This window comes from Pyxicephalus adspersus, chromosome 4 (genome assembly GCF_032062135.1).
Source record: "Pyxicephalus adspersus chromosome 4, UCB_Pads_2.0, whole genome shotgun sequence".
Taxonomy (NCBI): domain Eukaryota; kingdom Metazoa; phylum Chordata; class Amphibia; order Anura; family Pyxicephalidae; genus Pyxicephalus; species Pyxicephalus adspersus.
This window is the reverse complement of record NC_092861.1, coordinates 149,562,597-149,580,807: the sequence shown is the minus strand read 5'-3', so window position 1 is coordinate 149,580,807 and position 18,211 is coordinate 149,562,597. Positions and strand designations below refer to the sequence as shown.

At 40.6% G+C, this 18,211-nt stretch overlaps 1 protein-coding gene across 1 annotated transcript in view; it reads right to left on the bottom strand.

Moving 5' to 3' along the window:
- Positions 1 to 18,211, bottom strand: part of ALK (ALK receptor tyrosine kinase) — a 423,979-nt gene that overhangs the window by 76,518 nt on the left and 329,250 nt on the right. The window contains exon 6 of the mRNA XM_072409969.1: positions 3,384 to 3,515. Within this exon, the coding sequence (XP_072266070.1) occupies positions 3,384 to 3,515 (132 nt within the window). The remainder of the gene's footprint in view (positions 1 to 3,383; positions 3,516 to 18,211) is intronic.

The following is an 18,211-nucleotide window of genomic DNA, read 5'->3' as shown; positions in this document are numbered from 1 at the left end:
CGGATTGAGGTTTAAGGATGAAAAGCGGCCACAAACTTATTTTTACATATTGTCAGTCTTCTGAAAGAATCAATGCTTCAATTACTGCATCAGCTAGAATAATACCAAATCCACATTACAGGGTCAGGGGGATAATTATTTCTATGGAATCTGCTGAAATGTGAGAAGCTTTAATATTTGTGTCTGTTCAGATGTATGAAGTGGGGGTCCTGTTGTAAACCGCTGTACCCTGGGATGGGGGGCCTAGGTACCAGGGGGTATCAGGGGCATGGAGAGATGGGAAGATCCCTATCAGTTTAGGTTCACAACCAGTACATATGGACTGGACATTGGTGCCCCCGGTTCTGGGCAGTGAACCCGACCCATTCCTGGGAACTTTTAGGCAAAGGAGCAGAATACATATTTCCATTTGTGGGGAAATGTATGGATAGTAATGGTGTTGATTGTGGCCATACATAGAGATAAAAGCAGCTTTGTGTGACTTTAATATATGTGTGTTGAAGAGCCTGAGCAAAGAGCTTGTGTTGTGAATCGAAAACTCAATTTTTTGAAGCCATTCACTTAACTAGTGCGGAAGGGAAGCTGTCCATACACAATACTTGGCTGGATGGGCATGTGTATTCCAAATATCAAATATATATTTTTTATTTTTGTAATGATGAATATTATGAATGTCTATGTGAAGCTGGGAAGTCCAACTTATGGCCCACAGGCCACAACTAGTCCATCCAAGCTATTTTGCTTGGCCTGAGGGACCCACACCTGCTGTAACATACAAAGCTGGCAAAGGACATCTCCCTCTACTCCCTTCCAGCGCTGCATTTGTTTCATCTCTGATGGATGTACATCATCCATCACAGAGGAAACAAATAATGAAAGATTGCTTGTGTTGGCTTAGTTTAGTTACATACAGGCTGCATGCTTCTGATGCAGTTCAGTGCCGAAATGCTGACGTCTAAAGGGGATCTGTGACCAGTGTGTGTGTTAGTATGGGTGTGTATCAGTGTGCATGTTGATATATGTATGTGTGTTGTTGTAATGTCTTATATGAGGTTTTTCTCTGCCATTGATAAAGTTGAGGAAACAAATCAGAGTGGATGCTGTTCACTATGCTTCTTGCACAACGTGCGGTATTTATGTACGTTACACAATGTACGTTACATACTCCTGGCCCCTGCACGATGTACGTTATATACTCCTGGCCCCTGCACAATGTACATTACATACTCCTGGCCCCTGCACAATGTACATTACATACTCCTGACCCCTGCACAATGTACATTACATACTCCTGCCCCTGCACAATGTACATTACATACTCCTGACCCCTGCACAATGTACATTACATACTCCTGGCCCCTGCACAATGTACATTACATACTCCTTACACCTGCACAATGTACATTACATACTCCTTACCTCTGCACAATGTACATTACGTACTTCTTACCCCTGCACTATGTACGTTACATACTCCTGACCCCTGCACAATGTACGTTACATACTCCTGACCCCTGCACAATGTACGTTACATACTCCTGACCCCTGCACAATGTACGTTACATACTCCTGGCCTCTGCACAATGTATCTTACATACTCTTGGCCCCTGCGCAATGTATGTTACATACTTCTGGCCCCTGCGCAATGTATGTTACATACTCCTGGCCCCTGCGCAATGTACATTACATACTCCTGGCTCCTGCACAATGTACGTTACATACTCCTGGCCCCTGCACAATGTACGTTACATACTCCTGGCCCCTGCAAATGTACGTTACATATTCCTGGCCCCTGCACTATGTACTTACATACTCCTGACCCCTGCACAATGTATGTTACATACTCCTTACCCCTGCACAATGTATGTTACATACTCCTGACCCCTGCACAATGTAAGGTACATACTCATGACCCCTGCACAATGTATGTTACATACTTTTTGTCACACTTACCTGTTGCTCACTGAAGCACATGCATCTCTCTCCTGCACATGTGGGCAGTTCTGATGCTGGGCGTGCCTCTGTTTCCAGGCTTTATCAACTCCGTTCATCGAAGTAGCCTCCTAACCAGCCCTGGCTATTTAGCTTGCTCACAGAATCCATTCTGTATTAGTACATCAAGTTACTAGTGCCTAGTTCCCCAGTTCTGTGAACTAGTTCCTGTACACCTGCTGCCTATTCCAGTGTTTCCTGTGTCCAGCTCCTGTGTTAACCATTCGTAGTCCAGCTTGTTGGTTCCCAGCCAACTTCCCTGTGTTGTTCCTGTGTTCCTGTCTGCCTGTGGTTATCTCTGCTTCTCCTTTGCCTCCTGCTGTTCCAGTGTCTCCAGTGTTCCCTGTGCCGGAAGTGGCCCTTGTGTCATTGCTGTCTATCTCCTGGAGCCCTGACTGTTGACCCCTGGCGTGTACCCTGACCTCCTTTGCTTGCTGCCTGTCTTTACTCTGATTTTACTTATCTATCCGCCTGCCTTGTGATTTGGTAAATGCTTGCCCACCTTGGTGTGCCCAAGGGCCGCAACCTGGCCGTAACCAGTAGAGCAACATCCTCACATCAGGGGCTCTCAAGAAAACCTGGTTACGGCTTAGACTCTGCGCCTTGGCCCTTCTCAGGGCTTGCACCACCTCCATACGCCCCATAGTGGTCCTGTCTCTCCGTGCGTGACACTGCTGGCCCCTGCACAATGTATGTTACATACTCCTGACCCCTGCACAATGTACGTTACATACTCCTGACCCTTGCACAATGAATGTTATATTCTCCTGGCCCCTTTACTCTGTACATTAGATACTTTTTACCTGGCACTCAGCACCTGGCCGTGTTACTTTTACTTTTGACTTTTTTTGCCACTTTTGATGCTGAAAATTATTCCATCAGGCCCCTGGAGGAAAGCATCCCGGATCTGAAGCCTCAGTTTAGTTCCATAGAGAGATTTTTTTTAAGGCAAATTGGCATGTTAAAAAGTCTTAAAAAAGGATTTTATCTAACATTTCATCTGCAACTCTGACAAAAGAGTGATCAATTAAGATCAACGGGTATTGTCAAAATGTTCCAGGGGTTACTTAGAACAACAAAGAGCCCAGTCTTAGCAGTACGGGCAGCCTATACCACTCATGGGAGTTATAGTTTGACCATAGATCTGCTTTACTGTTAAGCCGTGATTGCATTTGGTGATTCGGCAATGTTCTCTTGGCAAACAAAATGGTTTATCTGTTGGTAAAACCAGTCCAATTTAACTTCTAGGTTCCAAACCTCCCTACAATCATCCCATTATCAGCCAATCACCTTCTTGTCTGAGAAATGTTCATTTAAAGTCTACAAGTAATGGCGTAGGGTTTTGAAAAGATCTTCACAATCATCAAACTCCTGAGTGCATTGTTACTCACGGCAAAGATCTCCTTCATCCTCCTTCTCCTCACAGTCTGCCATAAAATTGCAGACTTGAGACAGTTTAATCTCCATCCCGCTTCTGCAGTGGAAGGAACCATCCAAAGTCATTTTCACACCAGGTGGGTTTCCTGCAGAGGGAACAGCAATCTTTATAAGTGTCACAGAATGACAAATTTCATAACACAAGCTTTTCAACTGTTATCTGGATGGCCAAATAAACGTGATCAGAATACTTATAGCACATAACATAAATGAGATACCAGAAATAAAGACAACACCATGAAAGAGGCAACTGGTTTGAAAGAGGTGTGAAGTAGACCATTGAAGACATACGCGAAGATTCCTAACTAGGGGGTGAGGGACATAAATACCATCTATTACCCACTAATAATGTTTTTTTATTATATTTTCCTTGGCAATTAGATGACAATTTAAACATGATGCCATATGGCTTGAACATTTTCCAACTGTCCTGGTCTCTATGACACCATGTTGGGGGTGGATAATGGAAATAAAAGATCTTTTGTCAATGTTTCTGGACACATTGCATGACACCAAGGTTATTAGATTAGGATGGTTAAGAAGTCACATGTATGGTTATAAGACTGGGGATCGTTCTTAACACTTGCAGGTCTCTTGGATGTCCTCAACCTAACCAACCCCCGAGGCTACAAAAACATCATCTCAAACCCCAGCCAGGACCCCCTAAGTTTCTAAATGATCGACTTAGGTACCTCAACTTCTGCCCATTAAGGTGCTTCAGTCTGACAAGGTGTCTCCAATGCACCAAGCTTCACTTTATAGGTAGGGGGTTACAAAGTCTTCCAAACTTGAATATTTTGGCATTATTAGATAAGGATCTTGGAGTTTTCCAGCAGGTATTACAGTTTAGAAAAAAATCCACTAGTTAACACTCTACTAGTTAACCCAACACAGTGGGCCTGATTTATTAAAGCTCTCCAAGGCTGGAATTAATCTAGTTCAGGATTGAAAAAATGTCCTAACAAATATCAAATGACTTTTAAGAAGTCTATTCCAGGTTTGTGGACCATTCAGGTTCACTGATGAAAATGTATCTTCTCCAGCCTTGGTGAGCTATATTAAAGGCCCAATGAAGCTAGAACAAAACTTTTCCGAAATAAGGGTAGGGGCAGCATTATTATTATCCTATTATTTTGACTCAACATTTCACCTGCTTTCTGTAATCCCAAGAAATAAAGCCCCCAATTCCAGACACAAAGCAGCAAGCTTTTGCATAAAGCAGCATCATTGCTTGATCATAAACTTTGCAACATTTATAATCTGTTCCCCATTGAAGCAAATAGAAGCTTATATTCAATGGTGCTCAGACAAAGGGGGCGCATAAAAAGAGATTTGCCCTTAAAAAAAAACCTGTTGTGAGAAAATGTATAAAATAATTATTACTTGGCACTTCTTTTTAAAAATGCCAAGCTGCTATGTAGATCCAAAGGCTTCCATAACTTTCCAATCACTGAACTGATATAAGAATCTGCTGTTTAGGATTTGTGACTCTAAACTGTCAATGGCAATGGCAGCCTATATTTATTTCAGCAGTGGCTTCCTTGAAGAGTGAGGCAGATTTATAGCATTCAGAGAACACGGGAGAATAACATGTTTAAGTGTTATACCATGAATAAGTGTTTGCAGACAGTAAATAGTTATAAAGTCGTTTGAAGAGTTTTGAGTATTTTTTCCACTTATATCCAAAACTTAAACAGTTCAGCAATACTCAATGCACGACGTTGCTGCAACTCTTGCTGAGTTTGTACATTACTTTTTTTTAAGAAATCCCTTCTGTAATCGCTGTTGTACCCAAGTCAAACTGGGTTATTACCTGACTTAGTCGGCTCACGCAACTAAGCATAAAAGATCCATTTCCAAATTAAAATGAATGAATGTATAAGATTTGCCCAGGCTAAAATGTGATTAACTTGATCCATCTGGTTTGGCTCGGATGGCGGCTACATCTCGCTCTCTGCGGCTTTTGGGAGCTCTTAATCGTCTGAGATTTAATTAGATGGGCACTTCAACATTTTTTGTTTTAGCGCCTGCCAACTCGCAATTAATGAGGCGTTCAACAAAACAACGCACTCTTATCCCCATGTTCATTTTTATTCTGTGGATAAATATGAAGAAATAACGTCAGAGTCAAATATGCAAAAAAAAAATAAACAGCACAAAAACCCAACGTAGTTAATTATGTTCCATTCATGTTGAGTGAAGATGGAAGAGAAGTGTAACTCTGCATTTGTACGCATTCATTTCCCTGGAGCCGCGAATGGATCCTATTAACAATGGTTATAAAATGGTATTATAGGGAAGGCCATTGATTCACTTCATGCTAAAGCCTCTTCATTTGTTGTGTCGATCACATTGCATGGTCACTAGACAGTCAGCTGATGGGGACGGAGCCGTATTCCTCAACAGTGAAAGAGAATGAAGAACCATCATTGTTATAATTTACCAGAGACAATTCTGGGATACTTTGCTAATGAGCGATAATCTGATCCACCATAGTGAACTCCCCACTCCTTGATACTCAAACTGTGTTGTACAGAAAATGGGGGCCATTGGGCGTCTTATCTGAAGCATTCAGCTGTGAATGTAGTCTGAGCTTTAGCTCATGAAACTACAAGTCTGATTTTTTAAAGCTTTCCAAGGTTGGAGAGGATACACTTTCATCAGTGAACATGGGTGATCAGCAAACCTGGAATATATCTGGTCCCGATTGGAAACATTTGCTAACAAATAGCAAATTAATTTTAAGAAATCTTTTCCAGGTTTGCTGGATCACCCAGCTTTACCAATGAAAGTGTATCTTCTCCAGTCCTGGAGAGCTTTAATAAATCCGGCCATATGACTTTATTTGTAGCAATAGCTTGATAAACATAAGAGGAGTACTTTCATGCCTGTGATGGAAAACCTTGTGGTTGGCCAACCCTTGATGCACAGCAAACTGCACCACAGGTAATCACATTTGCAGCTACAGAATGGATTTTCCAAAAGCAACCACATGGCCAAAAGCAACTTCCACATTCCACTGTAGTCATGTGCAAAAATGTTTCCCAACTCATCCCATTTATTTTAAAACAATCTAAAAAAACTTTTGTTTTTCTTGCACATGATTGGATGGTAAAGTCAGCGGGACTTTATCTCATTGGCCAAGCTAAGTTAATTTTCCTTGGCAAGGGGATAATTCACTTTGTTATGTGATACATATAAATGCAAAAATTTGAACTCATAATCATGCATCAAGTATCAATCAAATGGGAGAAAAAGTTTCGTTTTGGCAAATCACATATATTTACTGTTTCATAGAACTTAGTCATTAGAATATGAAGCACTAAAACTAAAAGTGAGTCTTTAACTATAAAATGTTCTTCCTCTGCACATTTGTGCAATGACCTATTATGATATCTCCCACTCACTTAGGGAGAAAAGAAAAGATTGAGGTGGTTTTGAATCCCAACGGCGGCTTTACATGCATTGTATAGATTTACTGTATATGTTGTTTTTAGTTTTGCTTTATTACACACTTGAGGCATCTTGTCTGCATGTGTGTGGATGGCACCAAGATGGGTACCAGTGGTAGATTGGGCCCTGTAACTTCACGGTGCCCCAGTCTCTTACTACTTTTTGTAGTAAGTCTTTTGCTGTGACTTTATATTTTTTACAAATGGTAATTAGCTATGGCAGTCCTTGTGTTGTTCCCTGTACCTGGAAGCAGTATTTCCATATTATCTGCAGCCATCATATGAGTTATTTGCCACTGCTGTACAAGAAGTCCAATTAAACATTCAAGCACAGTTTTTAAATCTTACAGAATCAATTCCAAATCTCACGCCAGAAGCCAAATTCAAATGTCTGGGTACATTAGGCCTCATGCATGATCCCAATAAAACAGTGGGAGCCCAAGAATTGAAAATAGTTTGGGGGCCCACAGTCCAAATAATCCAAAGATGATTGGAATGCAGCGTTGGCACATGGGGACAGCAGACTTGTATACAGGGAAGAGTAGTTGTTCATATATCTAATCCCAGGACCAAAAGATAAATATATTTCAATATATCAGTCCTTTGATGTGGTGGGGGAATTATTTGTATTTTCACTTTTAGGGTGGCAATACCATACATCTATGAAGAAGAAGCATTGTCAGTCTTGGTCACTATTTGAATTGCAACCTGATGTGCCTATCTCTGCAATTTCTGCCCATAGAACAGTATTTTTCAAACTTTGTAACATGGGGGAGCCCTTAAAATAATTTCAGGTCTTGGGGAACCTCTTCCATAAATATTATATCCACAGCTCACAGTATATTAGTGTGGTGGTCAGTGGGAAGAACGTCACCCTTACAGATAGCCAAAAAGATCATTGGGGTCACTTATACTGACCTGAGAGGTCCAAATAACTCATTGCCCTAGGAACTTCTGGAGAAACTCTGGTTGAGAAACACTCAGTATGTGCACCTGGATGTTAGATGCTGGTGCATGACCTCTAGGAGAAAGCCTGTGGGTGTAATGCAAATCTAATGGAATAAAAAATGATAAATACTAAATATTTTTTTTTAAAGTTAGGTCAAGGAGGAGAGGCAACTTCTTATTCTATTCACCCTTTATTGCGTCTCTAATGAAACCATCACTACTTACCTACCATTCCATATCCATATCCTTTTGTGTGCTGCTCCCCCACCTCTTAGATTGTAAGCGCTTTGGGGCAGGGTCCTCCCCTCCTCTGTCTGTCATCTGAAACCCCATTTTAATGTACAGCGCTGCATAGTTTGTTTAATAGTAATAATAAAAATAGTAATAATAATAATAATAATAATAAAAATAGCTACTGCTCATTCAGTCCTTTTTACCTCCTACAGCATCAGGTCTCCTTCGCCATGCAGCCACCTGCTGGTACATACCTTAAAATCACAATAAGATTTAGGAGAGGGAACAGCATGGAAGAGACCCAACTCTGGAGGAGGTCATATAGTATGAATTCCTTGCTGTGCTACTCTGGGTTGGGGAGAGAAAAGGTCCTATGGTGGCCGCATGTGACCCCTGGTGAATAGGAGTCCCTTGATCATGGCTGTTTCAACCGGGGAGAAGCCTTCAGAATCCAAGGAGGTTCCTTTTATGATAAGTAGTTACACGTCTCTTATGGGTCATCATAACAGCCAGGCAATCTGCAAATAGAAGGGATGTCACTAACCAGAAAAAAAATGCAGATCGAACATCTGAAGTTGACTTTATCGATTGTCTAATGCAGCATTTCTCAGCCAGGGTTCCTCCAGAGGTTTCTGGGGGTTCCTTGAGCAGTTTGCACCTCTCAGGTCAGTATAAGTGACACCAATGATGTTTTTGGTTATCTGTAAGGGTGACATTCTTCCCAATGGCCGGCAATGTAGGAAAAATTCTTCCCACTGAACACCACACTAATATACTGTGAGCTGTGGATAAAGGAATTATAGAAGGGGTTCTCTGAAGACCTAGAATCTATTTCAAGGGTTCCTCAATGTTAAAAAGGTTGAGAAGTAATGCTCTAATGGCTCCAGCTATCAAGCAGTTTCAGGAGAAGTCAGCAATAGCATCCCACATATTACACTCAGCACAGGTTTCCTTTAAAAAAAGAAACATCACAACAATATTTATTTCACAAATGTGCATTTTGTTTCCTCTAATCTAAAAAAAAAAGCCAACTCTATTTAAAATTTTATTTCCTGCAGCTTCTTAATGCCCCTTCCATCCCCATAGCCTTGGTGTAATTATGGCAAGCACCGTGTCTAGAACAGAACAATACTCTTCACATTGACCCATATCTAGAGAGCTGAAAATCATGTCGCCTTCTGTAATTACCATCAATTCTTCCATCTCTAATCTTTCTCATTGCCCCCCCACCCAAAAGAACCATCTTTTGTACTGCTGCCAAATCCTATTGTTAAATGAACAATGCAATAACAATCTTTCAATATTCATTGCATCTTTATCATCTACTTGAGCCAATTTACTAATTATTAGCAGTGTTGTATTGGAGAGAAATCGTCCCTTGTTAACAGCAAAATATAATTAGAGAACAAAAAGTGCGTAGTAACTCGATTCCTTACAATAAGCACTCCGCAGTTATTAGGCAATATGTAACAATTAACGTGGGCAGTGAACTGGAGAGAAGGCATAAAGTTGCAATAATAAATATTTAATGGAGAATAATACTTTGTCTATCATAGTTCTCTGGAGCATGTTGGGCAAAAAAAGTTTGCAGCAAACTTTTAAAGTGGCCCTGTCGCTGTGGCCGAGTCAATATGCTAAGAGCTCCATGGAACCAGGCCCCGATAATAGGAAATCTGCGGGGAAATGTACCAGATCTTTCTAATATTATTTACAATTTGAAAAAAAAGTGTAGGTTCCCCTGAAATTTTACCCAAATCTTGATCCTGGCACAGAGCTTAGGTTACCAGAAGTGGAGGGGCAGTGAATTTGAGGCCCCTTTTTTTTATACTAGACCACGTCCTTTCCATAAACAACATGGAGGTCCTAGATTGAGGGATGGGGGCTTCTTTCCACATCTGGGCTCCCCGCAAAAAAGTAGGAGTTTGTTGGAGGCTCAAGGGGGAACCTTGAAGTCCTTTACAAAGCAGAAGTAAACCTGCAATACTCACCTGTCCCCATTCTCTTGGAGGAGCCCTGTCACCTTCTTCTTTCTTCTCATTCTGTAGACGACCTTCGGGATGGGATGGCGTAACTCCTGTTTAGAAGTATGGGATTTAGAAGTTGGTATTGCTGGGTATCCATTACTGCCCCTTTGTGCAATATTGAACTGCCAGATCATGGATTCCCAGAAGCAAAACTTCAGTTCTTATTTAGGTGGCCCCTATGTAATTTGAAAATAAATTGAAAGATAAGGGCACCACTCCAAAAAATGAGTACAGATTTGGTTTTATCTGTGTTCAAGAGGCTCCTGAACGTGAGATGGAGCAGGAGATATGAACAGTCTTCAGCTACTTTTAGTTTTACCTATCCCCCAGCCCAGTCCAGACTTTGATTCTCAATTATTGCAACCTTGAAGAAGTGAGATCCCTGAAACATGTTGGCACATCTTGTTCAACTTGTAGAAAGTCTATACCGGACCTACACAAGTTCCCTAATTTTTCTCATGAGTTCATTGTCCTCCCCTGAGGTGGGCCCTTTCTATTTTTTAATGTTACTCATGAAGACACAAAGGTGAAATCCAAAATGTTAGATTTATCAGTGGGGAAAAAAGTTGATGGGATAGTTTCCAATGGGTCCAGATGATAATTGTTGAATTGGGGGATTTCCCACAGCTTTCTGAATTGTCCCCCTCCATAGTGCACAGACAACATATTTCTCTGCCTGGGGTTTTAACTTTTTCATAGTTTATGCAAACTTTTGGCTATATATATTCACATTAAAGCAGAACTAAAAATTGCAACCAGGCCAGGCTATATAGGGCTTTATTGCACTAAGGGACAGGCCATGTTCCCTATGCAATAAAACATTCTTACCTGGCTGATCGCTGTCTTTAACAGTCAGGAGTTAGTTACTGGGATTGAATAAACTCCTGCATGGTTCCGTAGGAGTTACATTATCCAGGCAAGCATAGCCAAAGATCCAATCAAGGAAAAGAAGAAGGAAGAAAATGGCAGCGCTTTCAAAGGAATGCGGACAGGTGGGTGAAAACTGGGTTTAGTTCCATGTTAAGGTGAGTGTGTTAAACATGTAAAAGTGAACCTAGAGTAGCACCTGCTGGCTGAAAGCAGAAAGTAAGAAATTATTATAGGCAATAAGTTGGTTTTAAATAAAATATAGAAATTGTATTGTAGTTGTAAACTTGTAAAATTGTAAACAAATACATGAGTGATAAATAAAGTATATTAAAAAGAACACAATCCATTTCAAGAGTTTGGGCCACATTTAATGCAATTTTGTTTTCTAACACCTAGGAAATGAATCTTATAATCTGATTCATGTCTAGCTTGTGAATGACAGGGACTCTCCTTCATATCTCCATTCAGTGCCATCTTTTTGTTTCACACTAGCGCAGTAATTGTATTTATTTATTCAATGGTGTCTGTGACTCCGTCTGTGTTTCAGGTCACACAGTGGAGCAGAATATTAAACTGCCATTAATGGAGAGCACACGAGGTTGCAGCGAGAATTAACTAAGCTTAATGAGGACGTTCATTTAAGGTTGATAAAAGGGGATCTATTTTTATTGACCTGATACAGTTATACCTGTCCTGTGCTGATGAGAATGTGTAGAAATTGTACCCTGGCTTTCAGAACATTACCTCTCAGATGGATGGGGCAACTGCTGCAAATAAAGTGACCCTGTCAAGTTCTTTTCACTTGTAGAGGTATTCTGCTCACCTCTTCTAGCTGAATGTGTCTTCTTCCTTCCCTACAGTCCAGCTTTGCAGCCTCCATTGTTCTCTTTGGCATTCAACACTTCAGGAAATGTTGGATCACCATGTCCCCCACATCACCATGTGGTACCATCCTCTGAGCCCTATATTGCCAGGCCAATAGTAGGTTAGGAATCAATGGAAGGAACCAAATCACATGACGGGGGACACATTAATCCCACACTGGAGGAAGTGGATAGGTGAGTATATTAGCTCTTTGCAGGACTGGCAGCCTATAAAGTAAAAAGTGATCCCTAGCAGTTTAAAAATTTCAGAATTCATTCCAGGCGTGTTTTAAAAAAATCAGGTAAAATGCAAAGCAAAGCAAAAGAAAAAAAAAAAGAATCAATAACATTTCAGTTTTGAATACACACTTGGTACCATCAGTGTAAGGTCCAGGACTTTATTCTCAGGTTCCTTTGCAGCATTTCCCTTGAGATTTAGCACCGCACGTCTTACCATTTAGCCCAGGGGCATATGCAGTCCTGTGTTATCAAAGCAGGAGCATGCACAATGAGGTGACTACACTAGCTCAGCAATATTAGGCTGTGATAAGTGTTGTCACCATATTGCAGGAAGAAGGCATTGGACTAAAACTGGCAGGATCAGCAAGCATTTTTGTAAAGCAAGATCATGGTTTGTTGTGGTGGGGGGCTAGATCCCAAAGCCCTGATGCAAGCCAGAAAATGGGGCTGCCCCCAAATAATCTGCTGCAGCTTCCAATGCATATTGTGGGAAACTCACAGTGTGCAGTGTAAGCAGTTTAATTCCAGAAAAGGAGCCGGTACAAGTGTGCATGATGGAGATTACAACTGGAGTTCAGCTTTAAAGTTTTCTTCTCTGACATCCAATACAAATAAATAATAAAATATACCCAGTCCCTAAGAGGTAACCGCACAAATGCAACAATTAAACACTGAGAATTGATACTATTACAAAAGTTAGTGGGTGACTGGTTCTCTTTAAAGTTAAGCACATTTTTCAGCACCCCCTGCAATCATAGCCCCTTCTTTAATAACACTGCAGTGGTGTAATGAGCTGTCTGCCAGATGCAATGAGCCGTCCTGTTACTTGTCACCTGTCAATGAGCTTTAGCAATTCATTTGATGAATGTCTCTGGATGTTAATGAATGAGATTGTGTACAATACAGACCACTCGTAATTTCATCAGCGAGCTTGTATGCAAATCCTTCCATTTTTTTATTTATTTAGCCCTGACATGTTAAAATTAGATTTTAGTTAATTAAACATTTGCATAAAAAATTTAATTTTAGCACCCTAAAAATTTGGTCTCTAGTTGCAGAACTGGTGGCGGGGAAGGAGAAAATTGGGTTGGGGTGTGGTGCGGGATGGAGAAGGGATGTTTCCACAAAGGATGAAGGTTGTATTAGTAAACCTGTGCACAGTACCAGTACTGAAATTCAACATCAGTTCCTAAGGTGTGACTTAATAAGTTGCTATCGGTCACAACACTCTTAAAGCTGGACTTACAGTATGAAAAAAATAGGTGTAAAGCCACCAATCCCTCTGTGATCCTGTGTGTCCTGCGCTGTGCCATCTTTCTTCATTCCAGTGCAGCATGGACAGTGGTCCCGTCCATCTTCTTCTGGATTCTTCTTCTTATGTCACTCAATCCTGCACCGTGCTGGTGCAAGATCAGGTGTGGCACGTTTCTGAAAATATATTACCAATGTGCTGATCACACTGCACATGTGTGAGATTGGCACTTATTTATTTTACATTCCATTAAAGCCCCTTCTACGCATGCCCAATCTCAGGCATGTGCAAAAGGAGCGACCCACAGCCTCCAGGGATACATGACGTATATATCCCAGGAAGCTGAGGGTTTGCCACTTGGTCTTTCCTGCCACGGCAGTAATAATGGAAGGGGAGGGGTCTTCCAACTCAAGGTATTAAAAAAAACTAATTTGTACTATAAATAAAGGGTCAGCCTTTTATATAATGCTTATTGTTGTTGACAGATCAGCTTTAATCCACATACAGACATAGATCACTGAGGATCATTTCCAGCAACAGAACAAGCTCTGTAAAGGCTACACTGTTCATTCTGTTTTATTAATAATTTTTTTATTATAAATTATAAACAGGATTTATATGGCACCAAAGTATTACGCAGCACTTTACATTAAATGGGGATAGAGGAAAGGAGGAACAGGGGGAATCCCAGTATGTCCTCCATCATAAGAAGTTACAGTGGCCACCCCAGTTGTTCATTTAGTCATCTGCCATTGCTGATTGCTAAACAATGTCAGGGGACTGCTGTACACATTTTACACATTTTGTACACGTCAGATTTTCAGGAAACAGGAGCAGTTGTTCCAGCAGGGCGAATCACAGAACGTTTGTAGATTTGACCATTCATCCTGAGCTACAGAAATCTAGCCAAAGTCTCCCAATATACATAGGAATACACTGAGGAACAAGAAAAGGACATTCCAAAAGTATAAACATGAAGGATCACCTACATCATTTGCAAACTATAAAGAATATAACAAAAGATGTAAAAAGGAGATAAAATGTGCAAAACTTCAAAATGAAAGACAGACTGCAAAGGAAAGTAAAGCAAACCCCCACATTTTGTAAATATAATAAAAGCAAAATGATCAGATCTGAGTATGTAGGTCCCTAAAGGATGTCTCTGGGTTGGTATCTGGGGATAAAGAAAAGGTGATAAAGGGATAAAGTAGGATTTACTAAACACTTTTTTAGCTCTGTGTACACAAAGGAAAATGGCAGAGCTCAAGTCCAAAATCATAATACCAATGTTATGATGCCTTAAATGAGTTATAATAGCTCAAAACTGATATGATAGAGAATGAGAAATAGTTGGGCAAAATTAGGGTTGACAAAGCACCAGGACCTTATGGATTACATCCACGTGTCCTCAAAGAGCTGAGCTCAGTTATATCAAAGCAATTATTTATAGTTTTTAGAGACTCTTTAGTCACTGGCAAGGTACTGATGGATTGGCGTAAGGCCAAAGCGGTTCCTATCTTTAAAAAGGGAGCAAAGTCATTACCAGGTAACTACAGACCAGTTAGTTTAACGTCCAGAGTTGGAAAGGTCCTAGAAAGTTTGATAAAGAACCACATACAGGAGTTTCTGCTAGAAATAATACTATGTAACTGATAATGGTGAGTTAATAAAATCACATCACAACAGCCAATATCTTAAAGTTTTCTTTTGATCATCATCAAATGTGTCATGACATCATCCTCCATCTCCTTGTCTCCTTTCATCATTGATAACGTGCCTGGAAGGAGTTCACTTCTCCTCCAGGGAAATGCTCCCACTTTGTTTTTCATGCTGAGATGCCTGGAAACCCCCTTCCTCTTCTACTTTTTTCTTTTTATTTTTTCACCATTTTCTCCTCTTTGATGTACTAAGTGATTGGAAATATTCATTAGAGGACGAGCGTGGGGGATTCCTTTTGAAAATCTAATGTGAAGGTTGGGATTTAAAGCATTGCGTCTGTTCTAATTTTTCTTACATTGGCTTTAGCAGGGTGTTCCTGAAACTTATAGAATCATTTATATTTATTAATTGTATGAATGTTGAATATTGTGGAAGTGTTACATATCCAGGTCCACTTATAGAGCTCACAGTACTCCGATATCCCTGACTCTCTCTGCTTTTCTCACCATTTTATCACTTTTGTTCAGGCCACGTTCTGTTCTGCGATGAAACAATTCCCAGTGCTTGCACAGTTCTAACCTGTGTTCACAAGTGTGTGATCCAGATCAGCCTCTGCTGCAGCCTCTCACCTTGTCACAATGCTGCAGTCTGATCACCGGGGAAAAGGAGACTGAGGAAATGTTCCATGATGCTGCAGATTGATGACATCATCCATCCTAAGGAAAGTCACAGGACTGAAAAAGTATAGCTTTCAAATATGTATCTAAATCTCAATCATATCATTGTTTCATTGGTTGTGGGGTGAGAGAACCCTGGTCAGGTTATTGCCACCTGTATCTCTGCTAGGAAGACTTGCCTTCTCTTGGTGACCAACAATGCAAAATGTTGACTTGCCACCAGTACAGGAATCTTCCAATGGGGACACTGGCTCCAGGACAGCAGTTCTATGCACTGGCCATTCATGTCGCAGCAGACCATTCATACGAATAGGCTGTTCAAGACGCAGAACAAATGTGCATTCTATGCTTTTTCGAAGCGCAGCAATAAGCAATGCATGGTAATGAGTTGCTATAAATGTAATAAAGTATTAATGAAAACGAACTAGGGTGTTTTGTCTCTTATATCTTCCTGGAGCTTTGAAATATTTATAACAGTAAACCTGTGCCAGTGATACTGTATTCACCTGTTTATAAATTTCTCATTTATCCAGGTCATTGAATATCTAGTAGTAGTTGATCAGATTCAGCCGGACTTGTTGTAATGTGGAAGACATTTTGCAAGCTTTTTTCATCAGTTCTACCAGCGTAGGAAATACCTAGCATTTATATCCAGACATTGCAAACACCTGATTCCAAACTCTATGGAACAGAACACAGCAGATGTTAAATGTCCAAGACCAGGAGCTGAGAAATTCATTGAACCACCTTGTTCTATTACCATAATCCCATCCTTGGTGCCAGGAAGTTTGCATAGTTGTTCAGCCTTCCAAATACCTGGCTGAAGGTGGCCCAACATAGGAGGCCGAATGCTACAGGACAAGGTAAACAGTTTTTCTAAATCAGAAGAATGAAGAACATTCCAGGACAATGAGGCGCATATTCTGGAGAGTGAGGATACTGGTTTGCAAGAGGTGTGAGAGCGGCCAGACAAGGTTGGGGGTCTTCAACATCATTTGTCTTCCACCTATTATGCCATTCTAACATCTCTTCCCCTGCATTTGACAACACTTCACACTTCGGCCATGTAATTCCAGAGTTGAACACCTATGCAGTCTTTTCTTGATCTTGTAATGTTGATGACATTTCACAGCCTCTCCAAGCTGCTTCATCAATTCTACCAAGGTAGGAAATACCCCATTTATATCTAGACAACACAAACACCTAAATCCAACCACCATGAAATCGGACATGGCTGAAGCTCATTATTCAAGACCAGAAGTGGAGACATTTGTTGAACCAGCCTATCCTATTAATATAATCCTATCCTTGGTGTCAGGAAGTCTGCATAGCTGTTCAGCCTTGCAAATAAATGGTTTAAGGTGGGGGAGAATATGCTACAGGACAAGGTTAAACAGTTTTTCTAAATCAGAAGAAAAAAGAACATTATTTTTAGGACAATGAGGTGCATATTTTGGACAGAGAGGATAACTGGTTTGCAAGAAGTGTGAGAGAGGCCACCTCTATCAAATTAGAGAAACTATCTCCCAACAAGGTTGTGGGTCTGCAACATGGCTTCCACCTATTATGCCATTCTAACATCTCTACAATGTGTTCTGAAAACATTTGGCACCTTCAGCTTTGTTATTCAAAGGTTGGACATCTATGCAGACTGGTCTTGTTCTTGTAATGTTGAAGACACTTTGCAGCCTCTCCAACCTATATCCAGACAACACAAACATCTTAATCCAACCATCAATGAAAATGACATGGCTCATTATCCAAGACAGGGAGTTGAGAAATTTATGAACCAGACTATTCTACTATTATATTCCAATTCTTGGTGTCAGGAAGTCTGCATAGTTGTTCAACCTTCCAAATATATGGCTGAAGGTGGCCCAAAATGAGAAGGAATATGCAACAGGACAAGGTTAAACAGTTTTTCTACATCAAAAGGAAAAGGGACTTTTTCCAGGACAATGAGGTCCATGTTTTGGAGAGAGAGGCAGCTGGCTTGCAAGAAATGTGAGAAAGGCAATCTCTGTCAAATTAGAGCAGTCATCTCCAAACAAGGTTGGGGGTCTGCAACATCATTTGGCTTCCAGCTATTAAGTCATTCTAACATCTCTTCCGCTGCTTTTTGACAATTCACACCTTCAGCTATGTAATTTAAAGGTTGATCATCTATGCAGACTGGTCTTCATAATTTTTACTAGCATAGAAAACACCACAGCTTTTATATCCAGACAACACAAACACTTTAAAACAATCACAATGGAATATGACACGGCTGATGGTAATTTCCAAAAACCAGGAGTTGAAAAATGTGTTGAACCAGCCAACTTTATTAATATAAACCCATCTTAGGTGTCAGAAAGTCTGAACAGTTGTCCAACCTTCCAAATACATGGCTGAAGGTGGCCCAAAATAGGAGGGCAAATGCTATAGGACAAGGTTAAGCAGTTTTTGTATATTGAAAGAAAAAGGGACAATCTTTCTAGGACAATGATGTCCATGTTTTGGAGAGAAGTGACAGCTGGTTTACAAGAGGTGTGAGAGAGGCCATGTCTGTAAAATTAGAGCA